Source organism: Lepisma saccharinum, chromosome 2, assembly GCF_977018435.1.
Source record: "Lepisma saccharinum chromosome 2, izLepSacc3.1, whole genome shotgun sequence".
Taxonomy (NCBI): Eukaryota; Metazoa; Arthropoda; class Insecta; order Zygentoma; family Lepismatidae; genus Lepisma; species Lepisma saccharinum.
This window is the reverse complement of record NC_139230.1, coordinates 25028043-25045201: the sequence shown is the minus strand read 5'-3', so window position 1 is coordinate 25045201 and position 17159 is coordinate 25028043. Positions and strand designations below refer to the sequence as shown.

The window sequence follows — 17159 nt, the reverse complement described above, 5'->3', positions numbered from 1 at the left end:
ATGTTACAAAGTACATGAAATAACTTAAAATAGGGTGCTGTTGTACTGAAAATCCTGTGCTGCAACTTTTAATTTCCGATCTCTTTCCCCTAGGGCTTCACGCAACTGCTCTGGATGTTTTGCAAATTCTCATAAGGTATTCTCAAAACCCACTAAACAACCTTTTAATGGAACCAACTTTTTATGCTGTATGTGATTGTGTCATGAGAAGTGATGATAGCTCAACAATGCAAGTATGTATATGCCACAGAACATCTGTTTAAAAAAGGTTAATATAGGGAGTAGTAAACAGAGACACAACTAATCAAATGTAATGTATGAAGGTAACACCATAATATAGGTTTTCTTTATTTTTTAGCCTACACCTTCAATTTCATTGTGTTCTGAAGTGCTCTTATAACTTAAATCTGTAAACAGAAATATATATTTTTTGTTACTCTTGTTGTTTCTTATAATTTCTAATTCATTCTATATTAAGTTTTTAAAAAAATGGAAAGTAGTCAATGAAGCAATCATATTTTAGTTTTGTATTTAGTCAGGTTACAAGAATTGATAATAGAACTAAGTTGGTAAGACAGAGGTAATGAGTGTATCCTCCAATATCAATGGGTTTGAATTCATGGTAAGGTGCTTCCATCAGCCAGTCCTATGATTTAAGTTAACCTAGCAGTTGATACACAGTATATGTGATGTACATTATTTTGTATCAAGCATGCTGCCATTTTCCATTTGGAGAAAAACATTGAGTATATAATACAATTTGTAATACAAGTTTGAAATAAAACTTTTCATTTTTGATGCTGAACATTGAAACATCCTCCTAGAAACTAACTACTTTCATGTGAGTGAGCATAGACTGTCAAATTCCAAATTTGAGAACATATTTATTTGGAGTGTATTGCATAGAGATACATATTTGTGGTGCATATATATATATAAACAAAAGCAAACCATATTTCAGGTTTACATTCTTTGCATAAAATTAAATTTCAGTGTTGTTGTTGTAAATTAAATCCTAAATTTGATATGAAAACTTAACACAGAATTTCTATCCTAATTGGAATACATGGAACCCTGATTTTACGTTTTTCAGGGATCCATAAATAAAAAACGTAAAAAGTGGGAAAGCGTAAAGGAGGGGGGAATTCAAGTGTGAGTAAGATACTACTACACAATCGATATTTGTGGGTATAATGTATTAGAAGGAATTTAACAACAAGAAAGAAGTAATATCGTACCATGCCCTGTTCGATTAAGAAATATTGACCCTGGCAGACCTTGTCAGTTCCTGTTCAGAAATGTGTTGGGTAAGCCTTTCACAGGAAATGGTAAGAACACTGGCCTTTGGCAAGAGGTGACGAGAGGCCAAGCGAGGGTTTAAATAGGTGCGCATGAGAGCGACACGAGGTCTTTTAATCTGGAATCATCGGAGAAGCAGGAGCTACTGGTCTTATTTCTAAACCGAACAGGGTAAGCTAGTCTACACCCATTCTGCCATTCGCATTGCTCACTTCAGTCTAAAACGAATCATGAGTCTATTTTAATGAATAGTTAGATATTTGTACCTGCCCATTCAGGGCTGTCTCTACCATCAACAAGTACTAATCGGGAGGGGCAAGTTACATCCCTATTTAAGATCCCCGTGTTCAGGTTGGTATAATGTTTTAGAAGGAATTTAACAACAAGAAAGAAGTAATATTATTTCACTGTATATTATGGTCTATTAATCCAAAGACTTTTTTAGTACGAGTGTGTAAATTTGTGTTTTTCAGAGTGGAGGCGAATGCATAAGATGCTATCTATCTGTTGCTCCATACCAGGTGTGCAATTTTCAAGATCACGATGGTCGTACTGGCTTGTGGTATGTTATGCAGATTACCGTGCTTTTGCTGAGTCCAAACACTTCAGAATTTACTGCAATGTTTGTGGGAAGATTGGTTGTAACCCTAATCAAGAAAACAGGAGATGTCTTGGGTGATGAACTTGAGTTTCTACTCAAGGCTGTCCTAAGTAAAATGCAGCGAGTAGAAGCTGCAAGCGTCATGCAGGTAAGGTAAAGGAAAATATGTAAAGTGAGATAGTAGGTTTTTGTTATAGAGATGGTCCAACATGGAATGTTTAGCAATAGGAATAGCTGATGTTGTGATGATCTGATATAAAGTGAAATACGTTTCATTAAGAACTTGAATGTTTTGTACACCTCATTGACTTAATGACACTGATGCATTTTTGCTTTAAAATAACAAGAAGGAAGCTGCATAATAGAAATTAATTTTACAAAATGGTGCACTCACTTCTGTTATATTGAATCAGCAATTTTATTGATGCATTAATATACCTTTATCACATCCTAATTTTGACTGAACATGCCAAGTAAATCAGTGATTGATTTATATCCTCCTCCTCAATAATGTGTTGCACGATTAAATACGAGGGCTAGTTTTTTCAACCTCCGATGGCACTGCCAGGTGGCCCATGAAGCGCTAGAAGCGGGGCATCACCCAACATGATTGGTGTCTCCCCTGCCACTACCACCACCACTGCCAAGGCCAACGCTTCAGTTGAAGCTGAGAGACGAGCGTGTAGAGATGTCTGCTACAATCGACTCCCACCAAGTGCGAGGTGTTACTGGTTGACTGTATGGAGCCAGCAACCACAATCAATGAGGCTGCATACTGTGAGACATTGCACAGACTACGCAGAGCCATCCAAAACAAACAGAGAGGCATGCAGTCTTCAAGCATTGTCTTGATTCATGACAACGCCCGACAGCATGTTGCTGCATCAACCCAAGACCTTCTTCAACGATTCCACTGGGAAGTGTTTGTTCACCCTCTCTATACCCCAGACCTGGCACTGAGTGACTTTCACCTTTTCCCGGCAATGAGTGCTTCCACACCAATGAGGAGCTTCAGGACACCGTGCACACCTGGCTCAACAGACAGGTGGCACCTTTTTTTGCAGAGGGTATTGGAAAGCTGGTGCATCGGTACGATAAATGTCTGAATCTTCTTGGTGATTACTTGAAAAGTAGATGAAATGTGTGTGTAACATTTGTCAATAAACCCATTTTGCTATTCACTGTGGTTTTGTTTCCATGCCCTATTGGAGGTTGAAAAAGAAATAGCCCTCGTATTACTTCATTGAATTTCTCTGAATTACATTGTAATTAAACTAATGTATTTTTATTTTCAGAGCCTTCTGTTAGTGTATGCAAATTTAGTACATTCTCAGTTTGATGCAGTATTAGGATTCCTAGCTAAAATTCCTGGCCCAACTGGACAATCTGCTCTTCAATATGTGTTTTCAGAATGGTGCTCAAAACAGCACTTATTTGTTGGAGCATATGAAAGAAAGATTTTGTAAGTATTTTAATTTTTCTTTCTGTTGCACTCTTTGTATTTGAAGAGACCTGATATATTGGTAAATAAAAATTCTTAAATTTTCATCATTTCGCAGAGTATGAACACACACTGGAAATGAGTAATGATTACTTGAATACACCAGTATATCTATTTGCCCAGAAACGAAAGGCTCTGTTGATGGAAATTTTGTCTAAATATTTAGTCTCAGAACAGTTTTTGGGGCTGGCAGAAGATCAAAATTTCTAGCATTTAAGAGAAAAATACATGAAAGAGAAAGCGCAAGAAAATATACATGTTGCCTGGATTGAAACACTCAAATTAAAATTTAAGTATTTGACATTAAACAGTGCTAGTAGAAGCTTTTTTCCTTCATAAGGAATTCTGTTGTTCAATTTCAATCTTCTGTATCCCTTCATATCTCTCATCTTATCATCATACATCCTCATCTTTGCAATTAGCCATAAGTGACAGAAACGTGAAGTAAAATAAATCAGTTCATCCAATTCACCTAAAATAGAAAGCCCAAGTCATGCTTGTTTAGGGTGTGAATTGGATAGATGTTTCAAGAAATTCTGAATGTTTTATTTCATATTTTCTTCATAATCAATTCTGATAACTTTATTTTTGCAGTAGGTCTTCAGGAAAGTTGTATTATGCATGTTTTTAATAGCATAAAATGCTATTTTTTATCAGGTTCATAGCATATAATCAAATTTGCATTTAGGCTTCCCGGTGGCACAGTGGTAATGTTGTTGCCTTGTATTCAATGGGTCATGGGTTTGATACCCAGCAAACGATCCCACTTTAAACTGTACATCAGTCCCGATTACCCTTTCTGTGCATATATTCTAGCACAACACTTGTGCACATGTTGATAACTAATTCAGGATTGTATATTTATATTTCATATTTAATCCTGTTTGGAAATTTGTAAGTTTTGCAGGCTCATTTGTTGATTGATTTGCTTTTTTTTTTACTTCGCTTTTGTGCCACGTTTGGCTAATTTGTGAAGATGGGATGAGTGATGATATGATGGAATTGATGAATGGACACTCTCAAACATTCATGCCCAGGCAGGGATTCGAAGCCAGGACCCCTGGCATCGTAGCGTGATGTGCTACCCACTCCACCGTGGGTGCCGGCACAGGCTTATTTGTATTAGCAGATTTGAAGTCATAAATTTGAAGAATTTTAAATTGATTTTAATGTCTTTGTGTTACAGCACTATTGCATTATGCAAACTACTGGAATATGGTTTGGCATCAGAGGATAATCCTTTGAAGGAAATCACAGTAAAAGGAGACCTGTTGCTTGTAGATGCATCGGTAGTGTACAGGACAAGGTCGCAAACCCAAGCCAATCCTGATCAGTGGACACAGATACCTATATTAGTGAAGATGTACAAGTTGATTATATATGAACTCGCTGATGTGATTGAACATAATTTGGCTTTAAGTAATGGTGAGAGTGAGGTAAGGTATTAATTTTAATTAAACAAGCAAATATTAATACATGATTAAAAATACACTTTCCCACACAGAGAAGAGTTTCATCTAATACTAAGAATGAAATTAGAAGTAAGAGTAAAAATTATATGGATTTATGATTACAGAAAAAGTGCTTTGTTAAGGTTTTTCTATTAATGCAGTGGAACCACGATTTTAAATTTTTTTAAGACCTAAAGATAAATAACATAAAATGCAGGAGATATAAAAAGTTGGAAACCACAAGGGAAGGGGTGAATCTCAAATGCAGACAAGGTATGATGGCAAAATCAATTTTGCGACATATAATGTATCAAGAAGAACAATGGGGGAAAAGCTAAGTGATATTGAATGCTAAAAGAAAAATCACACTGTACAGTGAAAATCAATGGTGGGTTGATGACATCACTGGAGGGAAGGGGGATGACCAATTTTATGTGCAAGCCATGTTGACCCTTTCAGCACAGAGAACGTATATTGTTTACCTCTATGGTGCACAAATCGCAGATAACATAGATATATGTTCTTTGTTTTTGAGTTCTTAAGACATGGATTCTAAGAGTTCACTGCTTTTCCAGTCATTCCTGTTTAGTTTCCACCAGAAAGTGATGTCACTGATGAGTCACCTTTTAATTAACGTGTCCAAACCTAACTAGTCCTTTCTATGGTAGGCGATATTAATGACCTTAAAGCATAGTAATTTAACTAACTGCATTTGCACACTCTTCATTTCAACTTGTCATGTTTTGTGTGGTGAATTCCATATGGGACTACAGTATTCAAGTATTGGATGCATGAGAGTATCATGTATATGTTTACCATCATGGGCACAGAGAAATTAAACAGAAAATTCCCTCTAATGAATTATACTTTGTTTAATTGTGCTGAGGAAAACACACCAATGCACCTATTGTATGCTCATGCTTGATTCAGGTTTGTGTGTGTTTATGTTGCACTTTCCACTTTTAGGACCATTTTGGCCTTCCTGCAGCAGTTTTTTTTAAAGTGTAGAACAATTTTTCACTGGACTGGTGCAATAGAATAATTTTATACCATCTGCATACATTAATATGCTGACACTTCGCAAGTAATTTGGGATGTTAACAAATAGTACAAACAGATATGGACATAGGTTGGATCCATATGGTATGCTGGAAAACCTCCCTCTTGGAAGAGGTAAAGAGAACTCATTGAGTGTGATTCAAGAGATAGCTGGGTAGTGGGTTGTACAGTATACCCAGTTTGATTTGATTTACAGTAGAGACATAGCATATGTTGAGGTTAAATTCGCACCTCAAACTATATCTGCAGACCCAATTATTCTTTCTTTATAAGTTCAACTGAAGTCTCCCCCCAGTTTCAGCTTCTCTTATAAACATGCTTTCCCCATTTAACATTGTGCTATTTTCCTACATGAATGCCTCTGAAAAAACACAGTGCAGGTGCTGACTTATATATCAATGGTTCTTTGCTGATCTTGATCAATGCACTTGCTTCCTGACCATCATTTTGGTAGTTGCTGCTGAAGCTTTGAAGAGGTTTACTGCTTCCTTTTCTACTCTAAAGTCAAACGTTACAACATTTATTTTGAAAACTTTTCCTTATTTTGCATGAAAAACCTACCCACCAGAAGTTCAGGGATGATTGGTGAATGAAACTGATGCAATAGCTGGGAGGGTAAAGAGAGGAGAAAGTTTCTAGGCCAACAGGACGATATTCTGGCAAATTTATTTCATTACTCTTCTGGCTTACTTCACCTTATTTAATGTGTCGGTGCATATGAAGGTCACAGTCTGGGAAAACGTATAAAACAGGAAAGAGGAGTTTTGGCAAATATGAATTGAGAAAAACATACTATTATTTAACATGGCCTTTTGGTGGTACTTGGCTGGCTTAAAATATTAAGAAGGAAAATGTAAAATCAGAGTTCCACTGTGTAAGTTTCCTTTATTTCTGTTATTATTTTAATTCTTATAAATTTTGTAGTTCAGAAAGTGTATAATATTTTAAATGAATAACCAAGGTTTTCGACAGACCTGGAAAACATGGAAAACCAGGAAAAGTCAGGGAATTTGAGGTGTCAAAAAAAGTCAGGGAATTTTGTCTTGATTGAATAATATATATATATATATAGAGAGATATTGTGATGGAACTCTGCACGGGAACAGGAAATCTTGTAGCTAAGTTTCGACCTCAACTTTTAGGCCCCTTTTATGCAGAACACAACCACAGTGCCAGAAACCCATGATGGCAGGAGGAGAGAGAGAGAGAAATTCCCGGAGGGGTAGAAAAATGTGTTAAGCCTCTAAAAATTACTTGGAAAATGCATTGAATTATCATTTTTTCTTGTCCCGTATGGGAGTACTAAGGGGACAGAACTGTCAACAGATGGAGGGGATGGGAGCGGGTGGTGCCATCCGATAGTTGTTGGACGTCATAGTAAGGTATTTTTTTGGTAAACTAAAGGAACATGGAAACAAATAGGCTCCATTGATACATACGACTTTTGTCGAATATCGTCACCCGACAAAGTATCTCACTACAACATGCGACAGAAATTGCATGTATGACACTCGTACGGAATTGATTTTTGTTGGATGTCTTCGGACTGCAACATCCAACAAAAATCGCAAATATGCTGCTGGGATTTCATTACTCTTCTGGCTTACTTCACCTTATTTAATGTGTCAGTGCGTATGAAGGTTTTCTTTCAACATCCTGAGCAGTGGCGTGCCCAGGATTTTTCGAATGGTAGGAGTTATGTATACTTTTCCTTGATAGTCGGACCTCATTTTGTCATATTTTTCTACCTTTGACGTTCTTTTTTTTTTTTAGGAATACTGGGCCAAAGGTGGGGGGGAGGGGTTATAACCCCCATCAACCCCCCCCCCCCCCCTTGTGCACATCAGAACCTGATGTATTACTGGTTTCGCACAAGTTAAGATATTTTTACAATGACATTGCACTATTCTTAGATATCAAGAAGAATCTGACAAAACGGGATATATATTGAATACTATCACGAAAAAGCGAATCATAAATCTGCATTGGTGAACGTTATAAAAATTAGCAAGTGCATGCTCCCAACCTCAAATTTACTGCAACACTAGTATTGCAATGAAATTAACGTCACTCTCTGTCCTGTCTGTTTAAACTCGTGAGAGATGGTCATTAATCTCTGACTGAGTGAAGTTAATGTGCAATATTATGAAATATAATAAAAAATACATAATATTTTATCATCATATTTACTGGAATCATTCAATCATAAAAGCAAATCACTTTCTTCAAGAATTGACTTTTTTCTGCCAGCCCTGCTAAATTTTCACTTTCCATCTACTGATTTATACAAGGGGTGGTCAGAAAGTAATTTCCGATTAGTAGGGACATTGATTTTTCGCAAACGCGAAAACCGTGAAAAATGTTAATTGCTGCGAAGTTGTGTTTATGACAGTGATGACACATTTTTCGCTCGTTCGAAATATCGAAATAATGCGAATTGTTGGTGTTTTTATCAATTTTTTTAAAAAATGTCCTAAAACAACGAAAAATTCCAAGAAATCCAAAATTCTTGTCGTTTCTACTTCTAGGCCATTTTTGTGTACATAGAACTTGCAAGTTTTCCAACATTTTATTCAAGAGTATACTATAATGCTTGTTATACATGGAATAATTCAGACAGCCACATTAAATCATGTATTTCCCACGATTTTTTCAACTTCTATCAAAACCATTTGCATCAGAGCAAAGTGGCAGGGTTCTAACAGGAGATCGAGTGCGTATCTATCGTCACACTGGAGCCACATCTTCAGTATTTGTCACGTGAGATGTGTTTTGGATTACCAAGCTAATTGCTCACCATTGGCATTTGTCGAGCGAGAAATAATGGAACTCAGTCATAAGGGCATCTGACTACCTTGCGAGAGACCCGGGGTCAATCCCCTGTGGGGGAGATCAGGGATCTTTTCCACCTATTCAAACTGCTCCGGTGTCCACTCAGCATCATATCAAGTGGGTACCTGGAGGAAACTTTGAGGAGTGTGGTGCTGATCACATCACCCCACCTTCAGCCATGATCAAGAAAATGTGAGGCCCTAACTCCACACCCCTATACGTCTTCATGGCAAAGTGCAGGGGAGCACTTTACTTTTACTTCCTCAAAAATCTGTTCCAACATATCAAACTGTCACGAAAATACATAGACCATGTGACGTACAATTTAAAATAATAGTTTAAAACCACAATGGAGTATTAAGTTTCGGTATATTTGACAGAAAAATGTTCTAAAACCAAAACTCAAATTTTGGGGAACGTAACACTAACAAGTCAAAATAAGATAATGCCAATTTTTGGTGCCATAATATATTGGTATTTGTCATGTGAGATTGATTGATTTAAACGTTTTGGTTGTGTAGCCACTTATGGTCATTATGTACCCTTCAGTATATACAGGGAAAATTCCATTTATCTAAAACCCTTACCTTAATATTAAAAAGGGGGTATGGAAAATAACTTTCAAGATATCAAACTTTCACGAAGAGGCATAGGCCATGTGACTTACAATTTGAAACAGTAGTTTAAAAACACCATGAAGGTATAATTTCAGATATTTGCCAGAAAATGCACCAAAATGAAAATGTGAATTTTGGGTGAAATAACACCAAATAGTAAAAAGTAAAAAATTAAAAAATACACAATTTTTTAAAAAAAAATAAAAAATAATCAAGTTCCCTACCAATTAGGCATAAATAAAACAAGAATATCAGTTGTAATTTATTGCATTAGTAACAGTGAGAGTCCTAACTTAATTTTCGGCATAATCACCACCGTTGTTCTAGCATTTGTCGTAGCATGGCACTAAATTTTGTATGCTCATGGCATATGTGTCTGACAGCAAAGGCTGCAACTATCTCTACCGCAATGTAGCTGTCAAATCCTTGTCCTGCCAGAAACATCTTCAGTTGAACAAAGAGATGAAAGTCGGTACATGCAAGGCCAGGGCTGTACGTACAGGGAGTGGTCTAAGATCTCACGTGAAGTGATGCAAAGGGCCTGCGTGTACTCAGCTGTATGGGGTTGTGCACATTCAATTGGCCTTCCGTGAATTGTCTGCACCATCGTCTGACCATACTATCACTCACGACTACCGGTCTGCACACCTCACATGATTGCTGGTGGCTCTGTGCCAAATTCTGAGCATGCAAAAATCTGATTACTACACGTAGACTACATCGCAGTCGGAGGGAGACTGTATGAGAGCTGCAATCTTGAACCTAGAACTGTCCTAAAACGGCTGCATTGCAACTGCACCAGGTTACAGCTACATGCCACTTCTTCCTGCCTGCATGTGTGTGTGACGCTCTCAGACCACTAGTGCTGCGAACAGGCTCCATTAGAGCTTTTTTCAGGATGCCCCTCGTATATGAACTTTCAGAAGCTGTTATTAACAGTGTGTTGCTGTTTTTATGTGTGGTTAACTAAATCAGGTACCTATGCAATGCAATTCTATAAATTCCTTGCATTAAATTTCTAATACCTACATACCCTTTTCGTCAGCAATAATGTTATAACTGCATGTTGTGAGTTTCACAGTACTTCACTTGGATATACTGATACTGAAGCAGAAATCCCATTGATAATGTAAGGAAATATGACACTTTCTTTTGTGCAATTCAATTGTTTCACTTATATGCAAGAAGTTGTTTGCTTTACAGAGAAGAGAGAAGTAGCTTTATGCATCGAAAAATAAGTCCGCACTCATGGTTCTTGCAAGCAGAGGGTTCCAAACCTCAGTGGATATATCAACATATAATACAGAGAATGTATAAGGAGACTGATAAATTACAAATTGTATTTCTTAATCAATCAGTCTTCACTCTTATCTCATTTAGTCGTAACTTTAAAAATAATCAAGTATTTTATTTTAAACTTACTGCATATAATAAAATTCCGTAATCCTTCCCTAGCTTGTGAATTGTAATAATTTTCCAAATTCACAATTATAGTTTGAATTGATATCATAGAGAATAGAGAAATTAAGTTAATTTCATAGAAGATAATTGGTCCTTAACAAATCCATGCCTGGATCTGTATGAGTTTATTATTTCCATTTGCAAAAACATCGATTTAGTTTAGTTTGTAATTGTCAGGGAAAAATGTAAATTTTGTCCTGGAAAACCTGGAAAAGTCAGGGAATTTCATTTCTGCTTGTTTGTAGCCACCCTGTTAACACTATTTGTGTCCTTTGTGCAAGACATTAATTGAAGCAACAGGTCTGAAACAGGGACTCTGGTTTTTATTCTGTGAATAATGAGCCAAAGACTTTGGACCTCCATGCAATTTGGGTCTACCATATGCATGCTGCAACACTTGCAGTTGACTACCGCACACATGTAATGGTACTGTTACCTGATATCACTTGTATGTGGATTTCTGTCAGTACCAATGTTCAACATTTCAGTGTATTGTACTACTAGATGCTTGTTTTTAGGTGAGAGAATAATTTAAATCAAACACTTAATAAATTGTCTTTCTTTGCAGACTGATGACGAAGAGAATGACTTCTGCGATGAAGGCAGTAATGTTGAAAATCAAGGAGTGCCAATTTCTTCAATTTTAGGTTCAGTCATAGACTTGTCATCAGGTAAGTCTGAGTTAAAATAGTGATAATAAGCATTTTGCTATTTTTTTTAAGTGTGGGAATTAATCACCTCTTAAGCTATTTGCACCCATCACATCTTATGAGGACAACACATTTCACTACGATAAGATAAAGGGCAAGCCTGATGAATTGGGACTAGCACTGAGCTGATACCACTTTTAACCAATACTCATACTGATACTCTTACAGGTACCAATGCTGATGCTTGAAAATTGTAACAGTTAGATGTTGTTCAAATTACTATTAGTAAATAAGTATTCCACTCCAATTATAAGCATCCATTTACCAGAGTTTTGCTTTAAAATATAAAAAAAATTACATCAGAATATAAAAATATGTGTCACAAAAATATAGTTTTGTCACATAATCTTGGTACAAAATAAATGGAAACATCAAATTTTGCATAACTTTCAGGATAATTAGACTACCCAAAAGTATCGTGCTGCATTTTTCCAGACCCCTTCAAACAATCAAAATGCCAGAAAAGTGTCAGCCAGTATCAACAAATAAAATCCAACTGATACTGGTATCGATACATCGGCATTTGCTCAGCCATAATTAAAACAAAAATTCTTGTGTTTGAAACCCGTATAGCGCAGTGAAATTAGACCAAAAAGGGCCAAAATATTATATTTGAAATAAGCTGCAGTTACCGGCATGCGGAAGTGATGTTGACATTTGGCTGTGTTGAGGAAGGACCACCTTTTACACACCCACAGTTAATGAATATATAAACATTGTTACATGTGTTAAGAAACTCAAGCTACCTGAATACTCCATATTAGACATATATGTTAATTTTAGGAGTGTCTTAATCACATGGGGAGCCATGGTGATCCAGTTGGCAGGGCATTTGACTGCCACCCAGCAGTCCCTTGTTTAATTCCCAGAGTGGGTGATATAAGGTAGAAAATTTTCAGCATTTATCCCTGCATAAAGCTGCTTTGGGGTTCACCCAGTCTCTAATAAATAGGTAGTGAGGTTGGGGGTGAAGGTGACTGGAGCATAGTTCTGATCGCATTATCTCCAAACATACCATGTGCCATACCTCCACATTCCCCTATGTGCTTTCATGGAACAGTGCAATGAGCATGGGGAACCTTACCTAATCATGTGGGATCTGATTAACATTGCCTTTGTACTCACTGCCATTCCTTTGCTTATTGTAACATACTGGAAAATCATTGAAATATTGCATGTACCGTTGCTTTACTTTATTTTTCTCTGTAATAAAAAAATACAAGGAAAGATATAGATGGGAGCAACTTAAATGTTGCAACAGATGCAAGAGTATCAGAGATGTATAGACATACTCTATATTTTGCTACACTTGACATTAATTCAGGAATAGCTACATTTATTTACAATTCAATCACTAATGATGAATAGAGAAGAAATTTTACTAATGTTTGGAAATATCCATCATGCTGTGCTACCTATGCACACAGGTGCCCCTGGGGATTATCCAATAAATTAGTCTTGGAGTTACAAATGAAGTTTTCCAAATTAAATATCTCCCTTTGAGCCATGCAGGTGCATATTTCACAGCAAGTATGTACAGTGGAACCCAAATTTTATGTTCCAGAATGTCACATTATGCATTCAATCTTGATGGCCCCAGGGTAGCAAAATGTTACAAAATTTTCCTTGATTACATTTTCCTGCATTTTAAATTTTTTTCAGCTTGGTTCACTGAGAAATGTAAAATGCAGGTTCCACTGTATTTTCATCATAAGAAATACAAAGAGAAATACAGTGCTGCTATGAGATATTCATTGATGTACTGTATACATGTAATTTTTTATTTGAAGGACGGGTGGGGGGGGGGGGGGGGTTAAACATGGTAAGGTAAGTGACATTCTGGTCATTATTGAGTTACAAAGAGCCATCCATCCTTCAATTTTTGGATGTTATTGCCATGTCATGCAATTTGCATTGGACTTATTAGTCCATTCTGAAATTGGTAAACACAACATGAAAACAATTTATATACAGCGTAGCTTCTAAATAACCTTTCTGCTTAAACTCAGTAATGACCAAAGTGTAACTTACCATGTTTTAACCCCGAGCCCTTCATTTTTATTCCTCTTCTTTACTGTGATATTCACTTACCAGCTGGTTTTTTTTTTTTTTTTAAGGAGCAAATGAAGACACTGATGATGAAGATTTAGATGCAATTGATGACCCTATTTACCACATTAACCTCCAGGCATATCTGACAGAATTTGTACAAAAGTTCAATCAACATCCTGCCTCTCAGTTCTTCAATGGTCATCTAACTATACCAGAGAAACAAACTTTGGCATCAATTGCTCTTCATGTGTGACAGTGGATGTGTTGAACATTTGTTTTGATTTGTTGACCTTGACATGAAACAGGATGAACTTTTTGAATTTGTGCATTTGTCTGAATGAATTTTCATGTAATGAAAAATTGTCTTCCACTCACTGTAGACATAATTGACTAATTTAAATTTTAGTTAATTTAAGAGGAAATCATATTTAACCCATTTTTTGCTGCAAATTTTTACTTACTTACTTACTCCAGGGCTCTACCGCCCATGCAGGGCATTGGTCTCCTGGGTGATAGCTGCCCACTCGTCTCGGTTTTTTTCACTCTAGTTCTCCACCCTCTTATGTCTATTCCTTTGAGGGCTTCCGCCTGGTCGAGCCATCTCTTCCTGGGTCTGCCAACCCTCCTCTTGCCTTCTTGTTTTTCTTGGTAGATTTTATATACTGCTCTGTCTGGTTGCATCTTTTCTATGTGCCCCGACCAAGTAAGAAGTTTGGCTCTTATTTCAGTTGTTATATTTGGGTTCTGGTAAAGTGTAGCTAGTTCTTAATTTGTCCTAATTCTTCAGATGCCGTGTTCATTGATAGTTTCAGCTTTCGGTTCACTGTGAGGATTTTAAAATATTTCCAAATGCATGATATCATCTGTTGCTTGCTGTTATTCTTGCTTTTACCTCTTCTGTTATTATCTTTTGTTATTGTTGAACCTAGGTATTTGAAACTTCCAACTTGTTTAAACTTTTGAGTGTGTTTCAAACTCATTTATTGTTTGATACCTGAGCTTTTTCTTGTTGTTATCATGTATTTGATCTTATCTTTTATTTCCAGTCCAATTTTTAAATACAGAGCATTCCTTGACATTCGCTACGAGACTTGGAGGCAATGGCCCAGCGTCAGCGATTGTCTTTCCCGGTAAACGGGGTCTGCGACAGTCTCACGCTACAGTTTTTTTTTTTTGCTCTCCCTGTCTTCGCTCTCTCCCTTTCTGTTGACGTTGCAGACTGATGCCAGTATAATCCTCTCTTGGAAGTTGTGTTGTGTCGTGTTCGTGCATTGAAAATTGTGGCTTAATATGGCACCACAAAAGTTTACATTATAACAATGGATTTATCTTGTCGAGTGTTACTTCAGAAAGAGGAATTGTGGAGAAGTGCTACGACGTTTTGCAATGAAATTTCCTGGTGTTCCCGTTCCACATAGAACCACTATATTAAACCTTGTAAAAAAGTTGAGATTAACAGGGTCAGTTCTGAATAAAAGTGGAAAGAAAAACCCACGTGTACTTACCGAGGAAAAACTCGATGAGATAGGACTAAGGTTAGAACAGTCTCCTCGGAAATCTATCCGCCACCTCTCACAAGAAACAGGTGTTTCAAAAACCACAGCATTTAGAGCCGCTAAAATTCTTAAATCTAAAAAATAAAGTATACAAGGACAATTCGCACACCATCTGCGAGTTAAAAGACAGTATTGTACGAGAAATCGGGAGGATTACAGTAGACGAACTTGCACGTGTAAATGCCAATTTCCTTCAGAGATGACAGGAATGTGTTGCCGCAGAGGGACATCATCTTCAACACCTTCTGTAGTCAAAGTTAGTACACAATATGAAAACTAATTTTAATAGCTGACTCTAGCGACTGTTGCAGACCCCGTTCACCGAGAAAGACAAGCGCTGACACCGGGCCACTTGCCGCCGAGTCTCGTAGCGAATGTCAGGGAATGCTCTGTAGTAGTGCATTTTGTAATTTGAATTTTTGCAGGTAGTTGGTTTTGTATTCTAATTTTGCATTTGGAATTTCTGAGTCATTTCTGTCAATGTTTCTAATATATCCATATCTCTCATTATCTTATAAAGTTTGTCTCTTTTTATACAGTCAAATGCTCGTTTGATGTATATTTATATTGTGTTCAAAACTTTTCTCTAATATCATTCTTAATACAAAGATTTCATCTATTGTTGATTCTATGCATGGTTCTAGTCTTCATGCCAAAATTTTTGTAAAGATTTTGTATGTCAGGTTAAGGAGAGAGAAGGTTGTAATCCTTTCTTATAGTTTGCTATTCTTTGATACATATTCCCTATTTCTTTCTTATTATGTAGTTCAATTAGTTTTATTGATCCCTTCTGAAATTGGTAAACACAACATTAATACAATATATCTACCAGAGAAACCAACTTTGGCATCAATTGCTCTTTATGTATGTCAGTGGATGCGCTGATATTTTGTTTTGATTTGTTGATCTTGACATGAAACAGAATGAACTTTGAGATTTTGTGCATTGTATTTTTATATGATAATGAAAAATTGTCTTACACCCACTGTAGACATAATTGACTAATTTAAATTTTAGTTAATTTAAGAGAAAATTATATTTAACCCCTTTTTTGCTGCAAATTTTTACCTTGAGGAAATTACTTCAACTTCACATTAGATTACTGTTAGAGGCACTGATAATGCATAACCTTCTTCTTTATCTGTAACTTCTGCTGCTTCAGAAGAACAACAACAATGTTTTCTTCCACATATGATGAATTTGCAAGTATATGAAATGCCTGAGTGATTGGTTTGTTTTATTTTACTTTGCTTTTCTGCCACTTTTGGCGAATAGCAACATGAACAGGATTCAAACCTGGCATTGCAGCATGCCGTGTTAACCACTCCACCATGGAGGTCAGCTAATTCTTCATCAAGTGTGATCAACTTTCCGTATCATACTTACTTCTATCAGAAACACACAATCAATGCGGTAGGACAGATTTCTAGATAGAAGTGATATCATAACAACTCCAGCAAATCAAACTGGAGATGAATTCCTTGCAGCATAGTTTCTTGCTGGATACGTGATGAACACAATCACATGACCAACTAAACAATTACTACTTTTTGTAATTTAAAAACACATGAACGCTTACGGTGCTGTTTGAAGAAAGTAATCAGGAATGGGACTTCTTTGATGTTAATAAAAGAGAATTCAGAAAAAATTACCTTCCTATTATGATTTTTAAAATATTTTCCTGGATGTTGCACATCTGCAAGCGAAAAATGGGTTAAACATCACAAACAAGCAGAATATTTAATATTTTGTTTATATTCAAGGAGGGAAGCAAATAATTATTATGTTGATAAATTCAAAGTTGACAAGGTAATTGAAAAATGCTCGAAATGGTGTGGAATGGTCCATTATTGACTCGCTATGATATTGGTTACATAATATTATAAGCTGCATTTACCAACTTTAGTTCATCTTTAAAATGACTGTAATGGTAGAAAAATGTGATTTACTTTTATGCATTGTTTATGCAAGGCATGTATGTTGTAATAAATATTTTGTAAAGTTATGTAAAATATTGCAA

At 36.4% G+C, this 17159-nt stretch overlaps 1 protein-coding gene across 1 annotated transcript in view; it reads left to right on the top strand.

Moving 5' to 3' along the window:
- Nucleotides 1–14752, top strand: part of Ipo9 (Importin 9) — a 55942-nt gene extending 41190 nt beyond the window's left edge. Inside the window, exons 14-19 of the mRNA XM_083117162.1 lie at nucleotides 94–233; nucleotides 1773–2048; nucleotides 3196–3362; nucleotides 4588–4837; nucleotides 11390–11492; nucleotides 13649–14752. Coding sequence (XP_082973288.1) covers nucleotides 94–233; nucleotides 1773–2048; nucleotides 3196–3362; nucleotides 4588–4837; nucleotides 11390–11492; nucleotides 13649–13836 — 1124 coding nt within the window. The 3' untranslated portion in view covers nucleotides 13837–14752. The remainder of the gene's footprint in view (nucleotides 1–93; nucleotides 234–1772; nucleotides 2049–3195; nucleotides 3363–4587; nucleotides 4838–11389; nucleotides 11493–13648) is intronic.
- Nucleotides 14753–17159: the final 2407 nt, after the last annotated feature.